General features: G+C 36.6%; 2 protein-coding genes across 3 annotated transcripts in view; one reads left to right on the forward strand and one right to left on the reverse strand.

Moving 5' to 3' along the window:
• The window catches only part of LOC134800209 (flotillin-2), a 395,117-nt gene that overhangs the window by 259,721 nt on the left and 117,170 nt on the right, over positions 1–18,226 (forward strand). The window lies entirely within an intron of this gene.
• On the reverse strand, positions 12,896–16,795 carry LOC134799988 (glucose dehydrogenase [FAD, quinone]-like). Its single transcript, XM_063772422.1, has 3 exons — positions 16,616–16,795; positions 15,399–15,523; positions 12,896–14,434 (listed from the first exon to the last, which is right to left on the reverse strand). The coding sequence occupies exons 1-3, from the start codon at positions 16,782–16,784 to the stop codon at positions 12,923–12,925; spliced, it is 1,806 nt and encodes a 601-aa protein (XP_063628492.1). The 5' UTR covers positions 16,785–16,795; the 3' UTR covers positions 12,896–12,922.

Genomic DNA, 18,226 nt, shown 5'->3' on the forward strand with positions numbered 1-18,226 from the left:
GCTAAACGACCGGTTGGGCGACCAATGCTTCGTTTTAAGGATAGCGCAAAGCGAGACATGTTGTCCTTCCGGATCGTTCCCACCAACTGGGAAAGGGAGGCCGAAGATCGCGACCAATGGAGGAAAACCCTGGGTGAAGGGGTAGTTGCACACGATGAAGCGTGGTTTAGCCTTCTTCACACTAGGCGAGAACTGAGACACCAGCGCGCCGCTCTCCCACCTTCGTCACCGGGCACGGCATTCTCCTGCCAGCTATGCGGTCGCGGCTGCCGCTCTCGCATTGGACTTAATAGTCATTTGCGGAAGTGCCGCACTCTTAATATGGACGCTGTTTAAACCATCATCTTATTGATGTTACAGGCTAATGATGATGAGCACTGCAAGAAAAAGTATGCCTAACATATAAAATGTATGATACCATATAAACGAAATTTAGTAGGTAGGTAAGTACTAGTAACTTAGTTCGTCTTTTGCAATACCTCTATAATAGCTATTCATTTTCTGGGAAATCATATTTTGCGAGATTACATGCTTTGGCTGAACATTGTTCATTTTTATCGACACAATAGTTGAGTAAATAATGAATAATAGGTTTTCACCAATGTTTGCTTCAAGATAGGCGCTTGTATAGAATGGTGATTGTCCTTTGTTCAATTGATTATTTTTAACAATAAGTTGTTACTCGTATTAAGCCTATTATGGTGACATAACTTTTGTATTTCATTTTAATTAGTATTGTTATTTTACCAATTAATTTATTGTTGCGATATTTATGCATAGATCAGTCAATTAAAATAAATCGGCTTGCAATAAATTCTAGCGTATGGACGAGGTATGGAGTGAGGTTCCTATGAAATTGTTACGTGAAGAGTACGTCTTAAATAAAATTAGAAAACGCTTAAATTAAAAGCTTTCGTATTTTAGCAACTTATCAATATCTCTTTTATTTTAAATCAAAACAAATCTGAATACCTTTTACATACCATTACATCAAGGTTTAAACATCTAATATAATTATGAAGTAAGTATGGGGGGTCAAGGTGTATTATTATTACGATGCTTTATCTAGTTGTGATCACATCACATAAGTACTAAATTGAAGCTAAAGTGCGAATCAGTGCCAAAGTGTTCACGCATTTTGTGTGTTGGTCATGTTACGTATAAATTTACAAGGTCGCTGCGTGCTGGAAAAATGCGTTTGTTGATTGTTGAGGACCGGAAACGACGACTTTGTGGACACTTATGAAATGCAGGAGACGGGGTTATTGACGCAGTTCAAGAATAGTCTTGGATTTCTATTAGAATTTTAAGCAATAGAGCGATAGAAATTTAAATATCTAAAATAGGTATGATAGTGTTCCAAAAAACCGTAATGTTCTCAGAGCTCAGTAAAGATCGTAGGCGAAAACGGACGTAACCACTCTGTCATATGGCAAAAATGTATCAAGCCGTTAAGGTTAGGTAAAAAGTGACTCAAAAATTCATATGAATAATACATTCATGTGCTTCATTACTACTGGTATTGCAACCAAACTGACGACCGTGTTCATATTAGTATCTCTTTCACTCTTGCTACGACCGTGTAAGTGTGAATGAGAAGTTTTACAACTGAATACAGCTAGGGTTGCCAGATGGTCGGGCTTTGGCGGCATTCTCCCGATTTTTAGCATGTGTTCCCGATTCCCGACAAAGTGAAAATTGTCCCGAAAAACAGCTTCACGTTATAAAACAATAATTTCAAGTTCCGAACTGTCGTCGAGCGTAGTGCCAATAATGTAAAATACCTATCGTTGTTTTTGATACAATTACTTTAATTTGAATGTTTTTTTTCCCGACTTAAATCCCAAAATCCCGAAAAATTGATATTTTTTCCCGATAATAGCGCCTTTCGATCTGGCAACCCTAAATACAGCTCTTAATCAAGCCGCTGCTGATTTGGCTTGATTTTTCTTGAAAACGACATGGAAAGTGCCAAATTATTTAAAAGCAGGCAAGTTGGTGACGAATTTTATTTACAAAACAAACCTGTTTTTGCTGTTATAGCTATAATGATCGATTTTGGTTTTAAACAATCTTAATGTACAGTAATTAGCGTATTTAAATGGCATAAATCGGCATTCTCATTCATAGTTAGTAGTTGTACTATCCTATCCAGCTAAGCGAGTCTGCAAGAATCAGGTTTAGATACAGATGCTTTGCCAATGACGAATTTAATGTGGATATTGCAAAACTAATGGCTGACTAATAAGTTAAAGAAACCAATCACCAAATTTTCATTCAACTTAGTGAACTCAGAATTTATTCGACGCGATTCGCGAAATGAATTAGAGATTCACTAGATATGAAATAGTAAAAAAGGTACCTTATGGCGGCTGGCGCTTACGCTATTATTAACGCTGCTCCAATATTCAGCCGGGACAATGGTACCTTTTGCCGTGGAACGTCACATATCTCTATTTCATATCTAGTGAATGTCTAATTCATTTCCAGAATCGAGCCGATTATGACTATTATGAGTGACTGATAAAATTTTCCTTTTCAAACTTAGGTAGAGTGCTTACCATGTAGAGTCCGTTTACGCTTTTGTATTGACTTGTCACTGTTGGCAGTGACAATCACTACGAGTACATCTTATATAAAACAAAGTCCCCCGCCGCGTCTGTCTGTTTGTGTGTATGTATGTTCGCGATAAACTCAAAAACTACTGAACGGATTTTCATGCGGTTTTCATCAGGGATTCTTGAAAAAGGTTTAGGTGTATAATTTGTTAAGGTTTTGTGTAACCCGTGCGAAGTCGGGGCGGGTCGCTAATATAATATATTATATGGCAACGCCAAACTTGCCGTACAAACTGACAACCCAAAATAATGGTGGTTTATTTATTTGAAGAATTTAATTTCTATAAAGTTGTTTACTTTGTATAATCTAAGTAACCTTACCGTTTTCGACCTTGTCGAATCTATCAGTCATATGTAATTTAGGCCATTATCAATGTTACTTAGAAACCTGTATCAGAGTGTTTGTGTACGAATACTGGTCTCCCTCGTTGAAGGTCTTAGTAAAAATAACACCTAGTATACCTGTAGTACAATTCGTTAATTATTCGGTAATTAATAGTCAATTAGAATATAACAACATCGCAACGGTAACAGAAGCCATGCGTTGCATATAGATAGTACTGCATTTCTTTGGTTAGCTAGTCTTTTTCTTCCTGTTCTTCCTGCCCTTATCCCACGATATGTGGGGCAAGATGTTTTTTCTTTCGTCACCTCAGCACTCCTTTCTTTCTCATATCCTCTTTCACACAATCCATCTATCGTTTTATGGGTCTACCATCCGCTCTCCGTCCACCAACATTTATCACTAACATTCTTTTGGCTATATGGCATTCATCCCTCCTCATTAGGTACAGTCACCTGCAATAATATGTTACACAACAAAGGCCGCAAAAATATCTGACACGATCTTATTTGTAGAGCCATAAGAACGCGTCACATGTTTTTGCGGCCTTCGTAGAGTAACTTATTATTGCAGGTGACTGTACATGCCCAGGCTAGCTAGTCTAGCTACTGAAAGGAAGTTGAAACTGTTCATCATAAATTGAATACGAAGTCATTGATTGAGAAATTGAAGTTGTTATTTTGACCTCTTCGGTTTTTTTGCGGTTATCTGGTGTAAAGTGCATATGTAAAGTGCATCTATGTCATCTATGATCAGATGTTTCGTATCTAGTTTCGTAAGCCGGTTAAATCGTATATTAACGCTGTAAGAGAGGACTTCGAAGGCTAAATGCCAAGAGAATATACCTCCTTCTATGTAGGTAAGTGTACAGCCAATACCTTTTACCGCACGGTTAGTTCTAACCTAGATAGAACTCACAAATATTGCTCAGAAAATACTCTCATTTTTGCCAAAGGAATAAATTACATGAATAACACGTGTAAATCATTGGCTAGTGACTAGTGTGGCCAGAGAGTAGCGTCAAAAAATACGGTAGATAAAAAAAACATATGATATATGTACTTTATATTTTTTAGCTTGAAATTGACAGCTTATTTATTTTGATAGGCAAAATTGTTACCACGTAAAAAAAATTAAAAAAGCTTGACACGACTCGCCGGTAAAACTCTAATATATGATAATTTTCCTATTATTTTATGTGAGTAGCAGTCCAGATGCTGATTAGAATAACTTTGTTATAGTAATACCGGTAAAACAATTATCATTATTTATACAAATATTTATGTATTTTTTGTTGAACTAGCTACCTATCATAGAAGTTTTAATCACTTAAAGACTGTCCATAAAATTGAAGTTTAAAAAAATTCAAAATAAGAGATGGTTTCCATAATAAAACAATAATTAGTAAATATATTTGAGAGCCTACCTTTATCACACACAATCCTATATCACAGACACTACACACTGCACTATACGCGATGTGTTGTGCGCGGCGCAGCCGACACTGGCGCGGCGTGCGCAGGAGTTGATGCTTGCAACACCACACGGTCAATGTTAATGGGCCCTTAACATTTTGTAACTTATGCGATGGGTGACGTTTCAAGGTTGGTTTTGGTGACGCGAATATTCGTGTTCCTTGATGTAACCTTTTCATAAATTGACAGAGGTCGAAAGGTGGTGAAAATTTCCATTTTTTTAAATATCTCGGAAACTACACCTACACTATCCGTTTAAAATTGGGATAGTTATAAACGTAGGTACTTATTTACCAGTTAAATGCGAAAGTTCGATAAAAAGTTCGCTTAGGTATACTTATCCTCAAAGATTTATTGATTGTGTAAGATGGGTAATTAATTTGATGGGTAGTTTTGTTTGTGTTTAAAGATAAAAGTCAATGACCGCTTCGATGCTGAAAATTGAGACTAATAAGTATATGCCCTTAACGGTACTCGAACTTCGAACCTTAGTCCACATTTGTAAATCGCGGTGGGTCGCTATAAACTGGCCATTAGGATATATAAGCACAATCCATAGAAAGGGTCTTTCGACATAATTATAATAACATTAATAACTGATGTGTGTACGTGCGGCGAGGCGTGTCATACGCCGACTATTTTAGAAATCGAAGGACCAAGTTACTTTCGAACCATTATCCTTGTGCTAGCTGGAGTACATTCATGCTAATAATTATGAGACCACTTTCAGTGTCTATTTGAGAATAAATTTCTAGTTATTTGCATGGAATATTTTTTAACGGACTGCTTCTGATACCTACTTTTACCGTTATTGAATGGTTCTTTGGTATTTTGTTAGATTCTTGATTAAATCTCTCTGCCATTTATCCTTACGCTACATCCATTATGCAGTAGGTACTTCATGTTAATTTCTGTCCCAAGATTTGAAGTGGCTTGCCTTGTCACGAATGCAACGAAACGGTAAGGGTAAATTGCCATATACCTCCACTTATGTAATAATATTGTCTGTTGCAGGTACGTGACTCCATGCGTGCATCTGTGCAACTAGTTTGACGAGGAATATGTAAGTAAAGATGTGATATATGTGTTTGGAAAACTATAAGAGGAAGTCATTAGTTTAGTACCGGTACAAGTTCGATCGGTTAATCCGTGTACTTAATTCTACTGTCATGTATTTACTTATGTTGTATCTCTTTTTTGTATTAGCTGTGTAAAATGTGTGTAATCTATATTTCGGGTTATTTTATGTTTCTTTTTTTTTGTGTGTTACCTTCCGTGGTTATTTCTCACTTGATGCATGGTCTCATCGGAAGGTCATCGCTGGAAGTCGCCAGCAACATGCTGAGATGGGGCCATTTCGTGACACTTTATTTTTCACTATGTTTTTTCTATGTATGTCTATTGTCTGTGTGTTTACGAATAAAAAAACTATTCTATTCTAGTATGTAAGCGTGACAAAAAAAAATTAAAAAAAATAAAAAAAAATTTTTTTGCATTTGGTTTATTTTTGATGTGTAAGCTTCATATGATAATTTCTTGTTTTTTAACTAACACAACGGTACCTAACTTAAATCTCTCAATTGATTTTTATATTTTTGTATAAGTGCTGGCGTGTGATTTCTCATAGATATTATATACATGTGCCAAACTATCTGCTGTTAAGTCGTAATCTGCAATATAAAATTAAGTAAATATGACTCTTCTGTAATTTTCCTTGTAAATGATTACTTTCTTCATCTCTGAGGCGGCCTTATGATTCATGAACTGCGTTGTAAGACTTGTAAGCCTCTTGCGCAATTTTAATAATGCCCCAACGTGATGTCCACAGGCTTGAGCGCGAGACATACAGAACGGGGGCCTTGCCAAGATAACAATCGTTTATCGAAAAGTAAAATTTTGGAGTTTTCCATAAACGGTCCTGGATCCCCAGGTCAATGACGTGAGGTCTTCGTCTTCTTCCTCGATTCCTCATGACTGAGGGTCGCGACCACATGAGGTCGTTATTTTGTGCACCAAGGCTCTCCAATCTGCACGATTTTCCGCCTTCCTAATAATAGCTAGGCGCCTGTGTAGATCCCTGGCCTGACCTGAGGTTATGTATTCCCATTTCTTATTCTTATTCCATAAGTGCTTGTTGCTAGGCCTACTTGAATAAAGTATATTAGACTTTCCCAATCATATTGGATGCTAGCGAGTGGCATGAAGGTTCACCGTAGTGTGGAAGCAAAATCGATGTTTTTGTATAAACTAGACGGCAGTTTTGGCATTTAGGTAGGTAAACGGGCGTCGGGATGTCACAGCTACATTACGTACCTATATTTACTGTGATTTCTAAATATATGTTTTATATCACTTTGGTGGAAAATAAGCATACTGCCCGCCTAATAGTAACCAGTTACCGATGATCTGTACGTGAACATCCCTTTTTTGAAGAACCCCATACTGTAGTCCGGCGAATTCGCGGTGAGGAGTATTTTCAGTCACTTTTTCGATGTAACTAATTACGGGCAAAGGGGCTTTAATGATGCCAGTGCACCGCCGATTTAACTAATGTTTACGTCAGCGTCACAATACCTTTGCGTTTATTGAATACTTACATAGTTGGCAACTATTAGCTACCCAACTAGCAAAATAGTCGTATAAGAATTGATTTACTCAGCATGTAATCGTATAACAGCCGAGTTACGGTTGTTGAAGCACCAATATATCGTATAATAGCGGTTAACTTGACTATTTAGCAATTTTCGATAATTAGTGCTATAATCATGTCGTATAAACGTTTATAGCACTATCTTTTAGCACTTTTATTCCACCTTTTAATAAATGCTGAGTTAGCGCTACTAAATCACTTTTATTCAGCATAATTGTTCTATTAAAATCATATAACAGCTATAGATTAGCTAATTGTCTGAATAAGGCGCTTTAATACAACTGTTACTCAACTCTCTTCTCTGTTGCTATAAAAGCCTATTAAAAGCAATCAAATAACCATTTGGCAACAATGCTGCTGTAACAGCGCGCTTATATCATAATTCGGGTAATGGGGTTCAAACCGCTGTTATAGGAGCTGAAGTGTATTTACAGGTTTTATTCAAAATGTATTCAGCTTAGAGTACTTTTAAAGAGTTTTGAACTACATTAACAGCACAAGTCAGCCATGTCGACGTTTCAATATAGTCCGGTGGCCAACTGCATGAAACCCTACCTGACAAAAAAATAGAATAATCCTACTCTGTAGGGGTAGCTGACTTTTAGTAGCATCAACTGTTCTTGGTCGGCCGCGGCTTAATTTGGAAAATTTTGCGCTAATGGCAAAATAGTGGCACAAAAATTCATAAAAAAAACCCCATCGTATAATAGAATGAAACTTGCATGGTAGGATAGCTGCCTTTGAGGACAGCAAAACAAAACTGGTCAGCTACATCCTGTGTTGGCAGGTTCTTGTGTCCGACCGTATTTGTGGTACCACGTGACAGCTACAATTTACCTCATCGAAAAATAGAATCAAAACAACTGATTGTAATACCTACATTAAATTTGTTGACATATGTCTTGGTCGGCCTCACCTTAGCCTGACAGCGTTTTCAGTCCGTCCGCATTAAACAAAAAGTCAATGGCAGCTATCCTACCATACAAGTGACATTCTATTTTTCGATGAGGTAAATTGTAGCTCACTTGGTACCACAAATTCGGTCGGACACAGGAACCTGCCAACACAGGATGTAGCTGACCACTTTTGTTTTTTTGATGAATATTTGTACCACTTTTTTGCCATTTGCGCAAAATTTGCCAAGTTAAGCCACGGCCGACCAAGAGCAGTTGAAGCTGCTGAAAGTCAGCTACCCCTACAGAGTAGGATTTTTCAATTTTTTTATCAGGTAGGGTTTCATGCAGTCGGCCATCGGACTATAAATCCATAAACATGGCGACATCATGTGCTATAAGTGTAGCAGTAAACGCAGTTACTCGACTTATAGTCGAATTAATGAGATATAACAGAAACTAGATCGTGTAAGCAAATTTTTACTTATTTTTATTAATATTTTTTTATTGAAATTTAAGAAAATAGGCGGCCCATGAATATATATGAACCAGTGCCTTTGGTTTTATCAATAAAGTATTTTTCGCGCTGGGTTTTACTGTATTACGTGTACTTACAGACAGTAAAAACTTATGTACACAATGACAGCAGTAAAGAATACTTAAGTACCATTTTTGTTTTATTAGACACGCGAAGACGATTAGGCCTCAAACTTAATCAAATAATTGAAATATAATCGCTTACCTGAGATCGTTTTTAGCACATATTAGTTGAATAAAAGCATTTACTGCACTCTTACACATTTAAAATGCCGAGTAAAAGCAATCCGGCTACCTTTACGAAACATTTTTGCTGAGAAAAAGCAGTGCGGCTGCTTTTATAGAACACTTTTACTGAATAATAGTAAACTGCTAATGTTTATAGAACAAATAGTTGAATAAAAGCACTATCGTTGCTATTTAAACACTAGAAGTGCTTTTATCCACCTTTACTCAACTCTTACAGCATCGATTTGCTTCTTATACAGCGCTTACTCGATTTTTATAACACTTTTAGTCTGTATAAGTGCGCCTTTTCGCGTTGAGTAAACGCTTACAGGACTTTTACTCGACTGTTTTTACACCGTTTATAGCACCAAAAAGCGAAAATAAAAACGTGCTCTCAACTTTTATAGCACATAGATTTGCTAGTTGGGTAATGGTAGGAATTAGCGTGGCCCTAATGATGGCTCGGAGATTTCCCCAACAATGTCTGCAATGCTTGCGACGTGTGAATTAATTCAATTAATGTCCAAGGAAACATATTTTATCAATAATTATAATAACATCTTTACAAACCTGAGTAAAAAACATGTTAGAAGCTATTTTATACAGTTTTCATCACACTTGCTCGAAAAATACCTTATTTCATGCAGGTGTACTGAAGACAAAGGCCTATATTGTTCCCGCGGGAGTTATGGATTGTAAATAAAAGCTATAACTCCCTAGGGAGTGTGACAAAATTCGACATAATTTCTGGATTATTTTGGCAAATGGTCAGTCCATATTAGTACGGGAAGTAGTGTCATAAGGTGCAAATTTTGGTATCGGATGAATTCACTTAGCACAGATGTAATATACGTAAAGCTAAGCTAATTGAGCCCGGTAAACATCCGCCACCCCCTGGCAGGTAGGCAGGCGGGGCAGTCAAAGTAATTTGTAATGGATTCAAGCTTTCAACTCCTTTTTAACCCCGTTAGAGGATGAATTTTAAAAACGCTGAAATTACTTTTCTTGCATTATAATAATATGCGCATATAAAAAGTTTCAAGCCCCACACTTTTGATCTGTTATTGAGATCTGTGATCTTTTGATTGAAAAAATGTTTGATCTCCATACAAATTTACAACCCTTAGTTCGCCACCTTAGGGGATGAATTTTCAAAAAAGCTGACATTAGTTATCTTGTATTTCAATAATATATCTTTTAACGAAGTTTGAAATTCCTAGCTTAAAATAAAACATGAACCCCATACAAACTTTCATCCCCTTTTTAACCCCTTTAGGGGTAGAATTTTTCAAAATCGCTTCTGATCTCTTGTACACATTATAAATGTAACCTGGTGTGCAAATTTCAACTTTCGAGCATTTGTAGTTTCGGCTGATGATAGTAATAGTTGAATAAATAAAATAGCAAACCGATTATGATTTGTTCGACAATATTTTTATTTTTTGCTATTAAACTATAAATTAAATGTCTCAAAAATGAATTTCTCATGCCCGATTTATCTGGAAATGATACCAAACTCGAGGTGGTAGGTAAATAGAAGCCGATATGATTTTTTACCTAAAACGCGGCGGCGAGTACCCACCTGCCTACCCACCAGGGGGTGGCGGATGGCTACCGGGCTGGATTGACTTAGTTTTACGTATACTACATCTGTGCCAAGTGAATTCATCCGATACCAAAATTTGCACGTCCCATACATTGGGTGACACTTACTTCCCTCACTATATCAGCAGGCTACAAAGTCCGTCAGCTACTTCTGCATCGGCCTTGGCAGAACAAAGTGTAAACTAAAGGTGCCATTACAAACGTTATAATTATTTTCATAGGATATTGACATTTATGGTGGCACTTCCACACTCTGTTACTAAAGAGTCAGTGCTTGGTCTGATTATTAAAATTCATAAGCGAGTAGGCTTCAAGGGCTCTTACGCAAGCCATTATCAGCATCATGTATCAGAGTTCTGTATATGATAATGCGTATGCATTGCATTAGGTGTTTTAATAAAAGCTCTAATAAAGTCTTCCTTGGCCTGGCAAGAAAACCAGTTAAACTGGTAAACTAGCCTATGACATTTCTTTCGGTCACCTTCGACCTTCGATTATTTTTGATTGAATCGTTTTCTTATTTAATTATATTACCCGGCAGCTTGATACATCACTTTGATCGGTTCTCTATCATCGTCAAGATAAGGTTTTCTATATTATTTCGGCAGATATTTCATACACGTCCATATTCAATTAAAATGTAATAGGCCAAAATATACTCCTGAGTTCCAATATTCGACATATACAAAATATTTTGATTATGTCAGTCAGTGTGTTTTGGTTATGTGTAGTCAGTGTATATATATTATAATATATATTTTGCATTGTATGTATGTATGCTAGTAAGTATTTTATTCTATAATGTTATTTATGTATTTTATGAGTTGACAATATGTTAGTTCACTTTTTTAAATATTACTGTACATCCCGTAAGTTTTCTATCTGACCTGACTGGAGTTTTCCTCTCATCTACTCGAAGGTTAGCGTGAAGAGATCCCTTATATGGACAAGTTCGCCTTTGTACTTCCATTACTGTAATTTATTTTTGTAAACCTGTATTGTGTACAATAAAGTGATTATTACTACTACTACTACTACACATGTCAAAGAATTTAATTTCCGTATCATTTGGTACATTGTCACATTGACAATCGTTATGGAAGTCACTAGGGGGACCTCTTATTATTGTCACAGCGACAAGGTACGAAATAGTACAGTCGCCATCAGATATATCGGGGCGGATAAGGCGCTCACAAATATCTGAACACGCCTCTATTGTCAAGGCGTTAGAGTGCGTGTTCAGATATTTTTGAGCATCTCGGCCGCTCCGTTATATCTGATGGCGACTGTACTAAAATTAAATTCGTTGACCGCACTTACAATACTTTTTCACAAGGCCTCACAAGGTTAAATTTTTTTATTGTTTTACAGCCAATATAGAATTTAATAAATTAAAATACAGAAAAAAAAGCAATGCTGTTTGCTGAAGTTTTTTTTAATGGTCTTACTATGATAATACTCTAACTAGGCCACAACTACATAATTATTTTCCTACATGTAATAAGTATTCTCCATGTTATGTAAATTATCACGCCACAATCACATAAGTAATCGATAATATATAAGATATTATTTGCTACAAACGAAAGTTTCGCCATGGCAGCAGGCCCGAAGACATGCTGCCAAGACTGCTCTTATGTTGTAATCCGACCACAAAGGCTAAAAACAACGCGACCCATACAGAAAATAATTTCTACAATGTATGAAGGTGCTAATTTAATTGTAAAGTATTTTTTTTAAGTAAAATGTCATGAGTGTCATCCTAACCTTAAACAAGTGGAAATTGAGAAACACAATGGTTGTGTCAGAACTATTTATTTCGACATTATGTATTCCGGTACTTATGGTCCTTCAATTAACTTTGTTAAATGTGGCACGTTTGTTAACGTTTGTTAATTCTACTTTCACGTAGGTATGTCCCATTTTGTGGTCAGCCATGTAAATTATGTATTGCCTTTAATTGAACGTACTACCGAAAGAGCGAAAGGTTGATCAAAACAAAAAAGTTGTTAACATGATGTTGCATCAGTGAACGACTGTAAAAATAAAGTATGCTGGCACTGCTGACCCTGTCATTACTGCCGGCCTGGCATTACTGCCGGCCTGGCAGTAATGACAGGGTCAAAGTGTCACAGTAGAATTTGAAGCAACACCAGATTTTTCAACATTACCAACATCTCAATTCTGATTCATGTTACTAACATAAAAACCGGCCAAGTGCGAGTCGGACTCGCGCATGAAGGGTTCCGTAGCATTACGAAAAAAAATCACATTTGTTGCATGGGAGCCCCACTTAAAATATTTAGTTGTTATAGCGGCAACAGAAATACATCTGTGAAAATTTCAACTGTCTAGCTATCACAGTTCATGAGATACAGCCTGGTGACAGACAGACGGACGGACAGACGGACAACGGAGTCTTAGTAATAGGGTCCCGTTTTAATCCTTTGGGTACGGAACCCTAAAAACTGATATACACAAAAAATTTAACTACTTCGATTTTACGTCTTTGTAGGCTCCCTATGTAACTACTGATATCTTGTGGATTGTACAATACTTTACATTTGTCACAGTCACAATTCATCTCTTACATAATATAATTTTCTTATCATATCAACAGCTTTTTCAGCAATCGCTAAGGTTGTTGCCATCGTGTTAGCTCCCACGATATCAGGCATCACGCTAGCATCCACGACTCTTAGTTTCTTCACTCCATGTACCATCAAGTTATAATCCACTACGGAATTTGGATCTTCTTTCATACCCATCTTTGCAGTTCCAACTGGGTGGTAGACAGTGGTTGCCATGTGTCTTATGTAACACTCCCAGTAATTATCAGTGTTAAACGAGTATTCTGTGCAAAATGGCAGCTTAATTTGGATAAGTTTTGCATTAAGGGCCTTAAAAGTATCAGTATTCTGTAATTTAGATACAAATCTTACACCATCGATTAGTTGTTTTAAATCATCTGCATTTTTTAAATAGCATGGTTTGATGATGGGTTTCGATGTAGGATTATTATCAGCCAATAATACTTCTCCTTTGGATTTCGGATGCAGCAAAGTGGGATAAAGTCCAATCAATTCAAATTCATTATTTAACTCCGCAACTGCTTCTATGACTTCCGCTTTATACCCTGTTTTGTTCATATAAATCTTCATTAACTGGTCCTTTTTGGGAATGTACATGTGATGAAATTGAATGTTGGGAATACTGTTTTCCTTTGTATTAATAAAAGACATAAAATCAGTGACGCCTATCGTAGACAGCGGTCCAGTTCTAGTTAAAATGTATTGCATCACAAATGAAGTAAATGACTCAGGTGATATTGATATAGTCTCTTTAATTGTTAGGTATATTGGAAAGAAGATATGATCTTGCAGATTTTGACCAACTGACAAGTTTATTAGAGGAATTATTTTTTTCTCTTCGAGATGCTTTTTAGGACCTATTCCTGACAACATAAGAATTTGCGGTGTGCCAATAGAGCCAGCGGATAGAACTACATCTTTCCTAACATTTATTTGCATAATTTTCCCGTTGGCTACTTGAACCTCCACGCCGACGGTAATTTTAGATTCAGCGTCTATAATTACCTTGTGCACTACGGCATTTTTCATGATATGCAGGTTTATAGACTCGTTTATAAATATTTTAGCAGTATTCAAACGTTTCCCGTTTCTTATCAGAAGTTTGGCTATTTTTGTGCCAATAACGGCCTCATTGCTTAATTTATCAATTGGCATTATGCCTAGTTCTTTATAAGCTTCTTCGAAGAAATTGTAAAATGGATTGGTATTAAATCTGTAACCGTTCAAATTAAGCTTTTTTTCGACTTTGTCCAAATATGATGAGAGATCTTCATATCCCCAGCCTGTATTCCCAAGGGTTTTCCAGCTATCATAGTTTGCATGGTGTCCTATGATGTACAACATGGCATTGATAGAACTCGATCCGCCCATACCTTTTCCTTTACTCCAAGTGCATCGTTCGTGTCTGAGCCCCAGGCAGCTCGTTCCGTCTGGCTTAGTTTTGTAATTCCAATCGTAAGCCGTTTTCTGGTTATTGTAAAGGAACGCCGGAACCTGTAAAGTTAAGTTATAGACAATAAAAAAAAGAATCACTGGATTGAGCTACATAAACCCAAAGTCCTCTCCAACGAGCGACACTATTATCCGCGGATCGTGAGAGAGGCGATTGAAATTAAAAAACACCCTAAAAATTTCAATCGTGAGGGTGGGTACAAATTATCGTCTACTTGGGGACCAGTGATTCAAATGTTGAAACCAGCGGATATATCTTCGGACCAGTGTACGGATACTGTGAGTGTTGCGTGTCGTGCCGTGGACAATAAACATTAAACTTTAACGGGTAGCTGCAATTTCTTTGTCTACCCCGAACATTTTTATAAACTAATTTCGGGTAGTTTAGTGGTGTTTTATTAATATCTCCGTTGACATTTGTTGGGACGTCAGTCTTTCCGTGACCACAGCTGGTGCAACTCAGCTGAAACGTCGGAATTAAAGGTAAAAACAATGAAATTATATCGCCCGTAGACCCGTTTGTGTAATTAAATATGAATAAAAAAAAGGTAAACCAAAAGGAGCTAGTGCTTTCGAGGGTTTAATTGGATGAAATGGGCCTATTATTTACTTACTAAATACTATTACCTAAGTATAACAACTGTAATACGTACGTAGTAAGAAATTAGCACGGATGCCACTATGTCTAATTTCGTTATGTGTCTTACTGCAGTCATAATCTTATAATCTTACTGATTAAATTACATATATATTTTTAATGATAGTCGGTTCCTACAGCTAAGGTTGTAGCTATTTATATATTGGAGAGGTTGCTATTTCTATGCGTGAGGCATCATTTATTTTAAAACGCAGGTATTGAACATTTTACGGGTTATCGATAACCTCTAGCCGCCCAAAAAGGTCTCCTGTTCCATTCTAATTTGAACTTTGTGTTGACAAAATAAAATCTCATTTTGCTTTGCAAGGTTTGACGTATGGGCGGCTAGAGGTTATAATGATAATATACCTCACTATCCAGTCCCGGGTCACCGCCTGCTTCGAGAAGAAGCACAGACCAGTGCTTGCTCAGGCGGCTAGCTACAAGTGAACCCGCTGTCCCTGCTCCCACTACTATAAAGTCATACGATAGTTCTGAAAAAGAAACAATGAGCATACTAAGCAAAACATATGTCACTCATATGTGCAATCCTCCGCCTTAAAAATATAACCTATGTCGGTGAAAAATAAATCGATTGAAATCTTATTTGTTAAAATCGCTACAATACTCGTAGTGTTGACTTTACAGTGGCAAACGAAAGAAACTTATATTTCCTACATTTCTATTATCCTATATATCTACGTACATATATTGATATTTATAGACTTTACAATATCAAAATCCTTGCAGTATTCGTGTAATAAATATGCAAGATAGTTTACATATTGAGAAACACCATTTGCTAGAGATGTGCCTTTCAATACAAGAAGTACAAAGTTTGAGGTTGAAATTAAGTCGCGTAAGTGTTTTAGTGCTTTATTAGCGGTTAGTAACTTTAGGAATAACTTATATACCCGACCTTCGAGAAAACCGCACAATCTTGAAATCTGAATGATGGCACGTAAAGACGAAAAATTGGCGCATCAAAATTTACTAAATCATTGAGGCTAAATTATATTTATACCAAAATGTAGTAATACTACGACCTATGACGAATGTTAAATTTTCACTCTTATTTCTCAATCCCAAGCCCTCAATGTTTTCTCAAGCCCTCTCGCGCATGAGAGGAGGCCTGTGCCCAGCAGTGGGACGTATATAGGCTGAAATGATGATGAATGATGATTTCTCAATCAAATAATCAGTACCTAAGTAATAAAACTGGCCGGAAATTGCTCAAAACCGAGACGGATGATGGATATCGAGGGGAGAGGCCTTCGCCCAGCAGTGGGACACCATATAGGCTAGTAATAATAAGTACATAATAAGTAATAAAACTAATGAAATTGTTGATTCATCGCCTAATAAGCAGTGATCGGACAAATCATCGCAAAACCATCAAAAATCATTTATATCTCAAAATAGGACAAGATTTATTAAACTCATATTATGTACACGTATCTTTATAAAATTTCCAGATTATACCTACTCAAAAACTGCAGTTCAAAATTGTATCATGTTCCATACTATATTTATTTTTGCGATAAATTGTCCGGACTCTGCTAATAAGTTACACATCAACAAGTTACCTGTAGCTTTATCCACAATTTGATGAGTGCTATCCTCTGGCCACGGCTCAGCGACAAACGCGCAGTGCGCAGCAACCACTGCCGCTACCGCTCCAGCGAACACCTCGCCCGTCGCACCGGTGAACGCCGATGGACACCACGCGGTCACATTTGGGATAAGACCGTCCATTGTTTTCTGTTTCTAAATACATGAAAATATAAAATTGATCATTGTGACTGAATTTTTTAAGTTACTGGCAGTCAATTTTTCTTTTTAACGGACTCGGACTCAAGATTATTATTATTCTCAATTCGACTGGATCTTTTAGGGTTCCGTACCAAAAAGGTACAAAAGGAACCCTCATTGTGCGACTCTGTCCGTCTGCCTGTCCGTCCGTCTGTCACATCGCTAATTTTGTTTCCCGATTACTAAGGTTCGGAAGGTTTAAAGGTGCCTACTTAACACTTCACGGTCATGTCTAATGAGAATGAGGTCACTCATCTACCTTCTATAATAGGCTCACCTATGGTGATTTTTGTATTTTCTTTCGTATGGTGTAGCAAAACTGCTGAAGAAGACCATAAAACAATGGTACTTATAAGTATACTTAGGTACTATTTTCCGAAATTGGTTACTTTTTGTTAAAAGTTGTTATGGCAAAAACTTCGTGGCTAGGCACCTTTCTAACAAGAAATTTTAATGAATCATAGAATTCCATTACACTGATTTGATTTCGCAATGTCACTCGAACTATTGAAACAAGTAATAAACACCGGCATTACATACTAATACTAACGATATGGACACTTAAAATAATTGTTTAGGTACCTAAAGTGATAGAGTGCCATATTTAACATAGCATAATTAGTTGACTAGTAGAGAATGCCTTATGGCATTACGCTCGCCTTGTGTACGATGTGTTTTCATTTAAGTGCAATAAAGATAAAAAAATCAGCATGGCATGAATGCTATTGGGTTATTGACACTTAGTCAGTGTCTATATGAGTAACATTATAAAATAGATAAAAAAAACGGTTTCATTTATTATTATTCTTTTTGTCTCTTGTTATTGTTTGTGTATGTTGTGGTTGAATAAATATTTTATCTATCTATCTATTATTATTTATTACTTTTTCTATTCTGCCACCGTGGTGGTCAATTAATTAAAATAAAATAAGATAAACATAATTAGTTATAACCGTTTTCTGAATAGATTCTTGTAAAATCAGATGGGATAAGTAAGATGATCATAGTTAATTTTGGCCGGAGCAAAACGTACTATATGAAAATAAGAATAAATTAAAACCTATTTTTGATTCTCGATCGATTATACTTTTCGTGTCACTTGTTTCTAAATAAGATGATAGAATATGAGTATTAGGTACTTACTTACACTTGTTTGTCCCTGAAGACCCTGAGTTTCCCAGCGACCTCCGTTCTTCAGCGCATGAGTTGGAATGTTACGTTGTGAATAGAACTTGTTATCCTGATCTCAGTATCACAATAACAAAGCATAACCTTTAGGCTATTGTTATTCTAATCCTGCCTCAAGTATATCCTAATTCTTCGTGCGCGTAGTTAACAGCCAAGTTCAAGTACTAACTTTTGCTATAGACTAATAGATGTGACAT

This window comes from Cydia splendana, chromosome 19 (genome assembly GCF_910591565.1).
Source record: "Cydia splendana chromosome 19, ilCydSple1.2, whole genome shotgun sequence".
NCBI lineage: Eukaryota > Metazoa > Arthropoda > Insecta > Lepidoptera > Tortricidae > Cydia > Cydia splendana.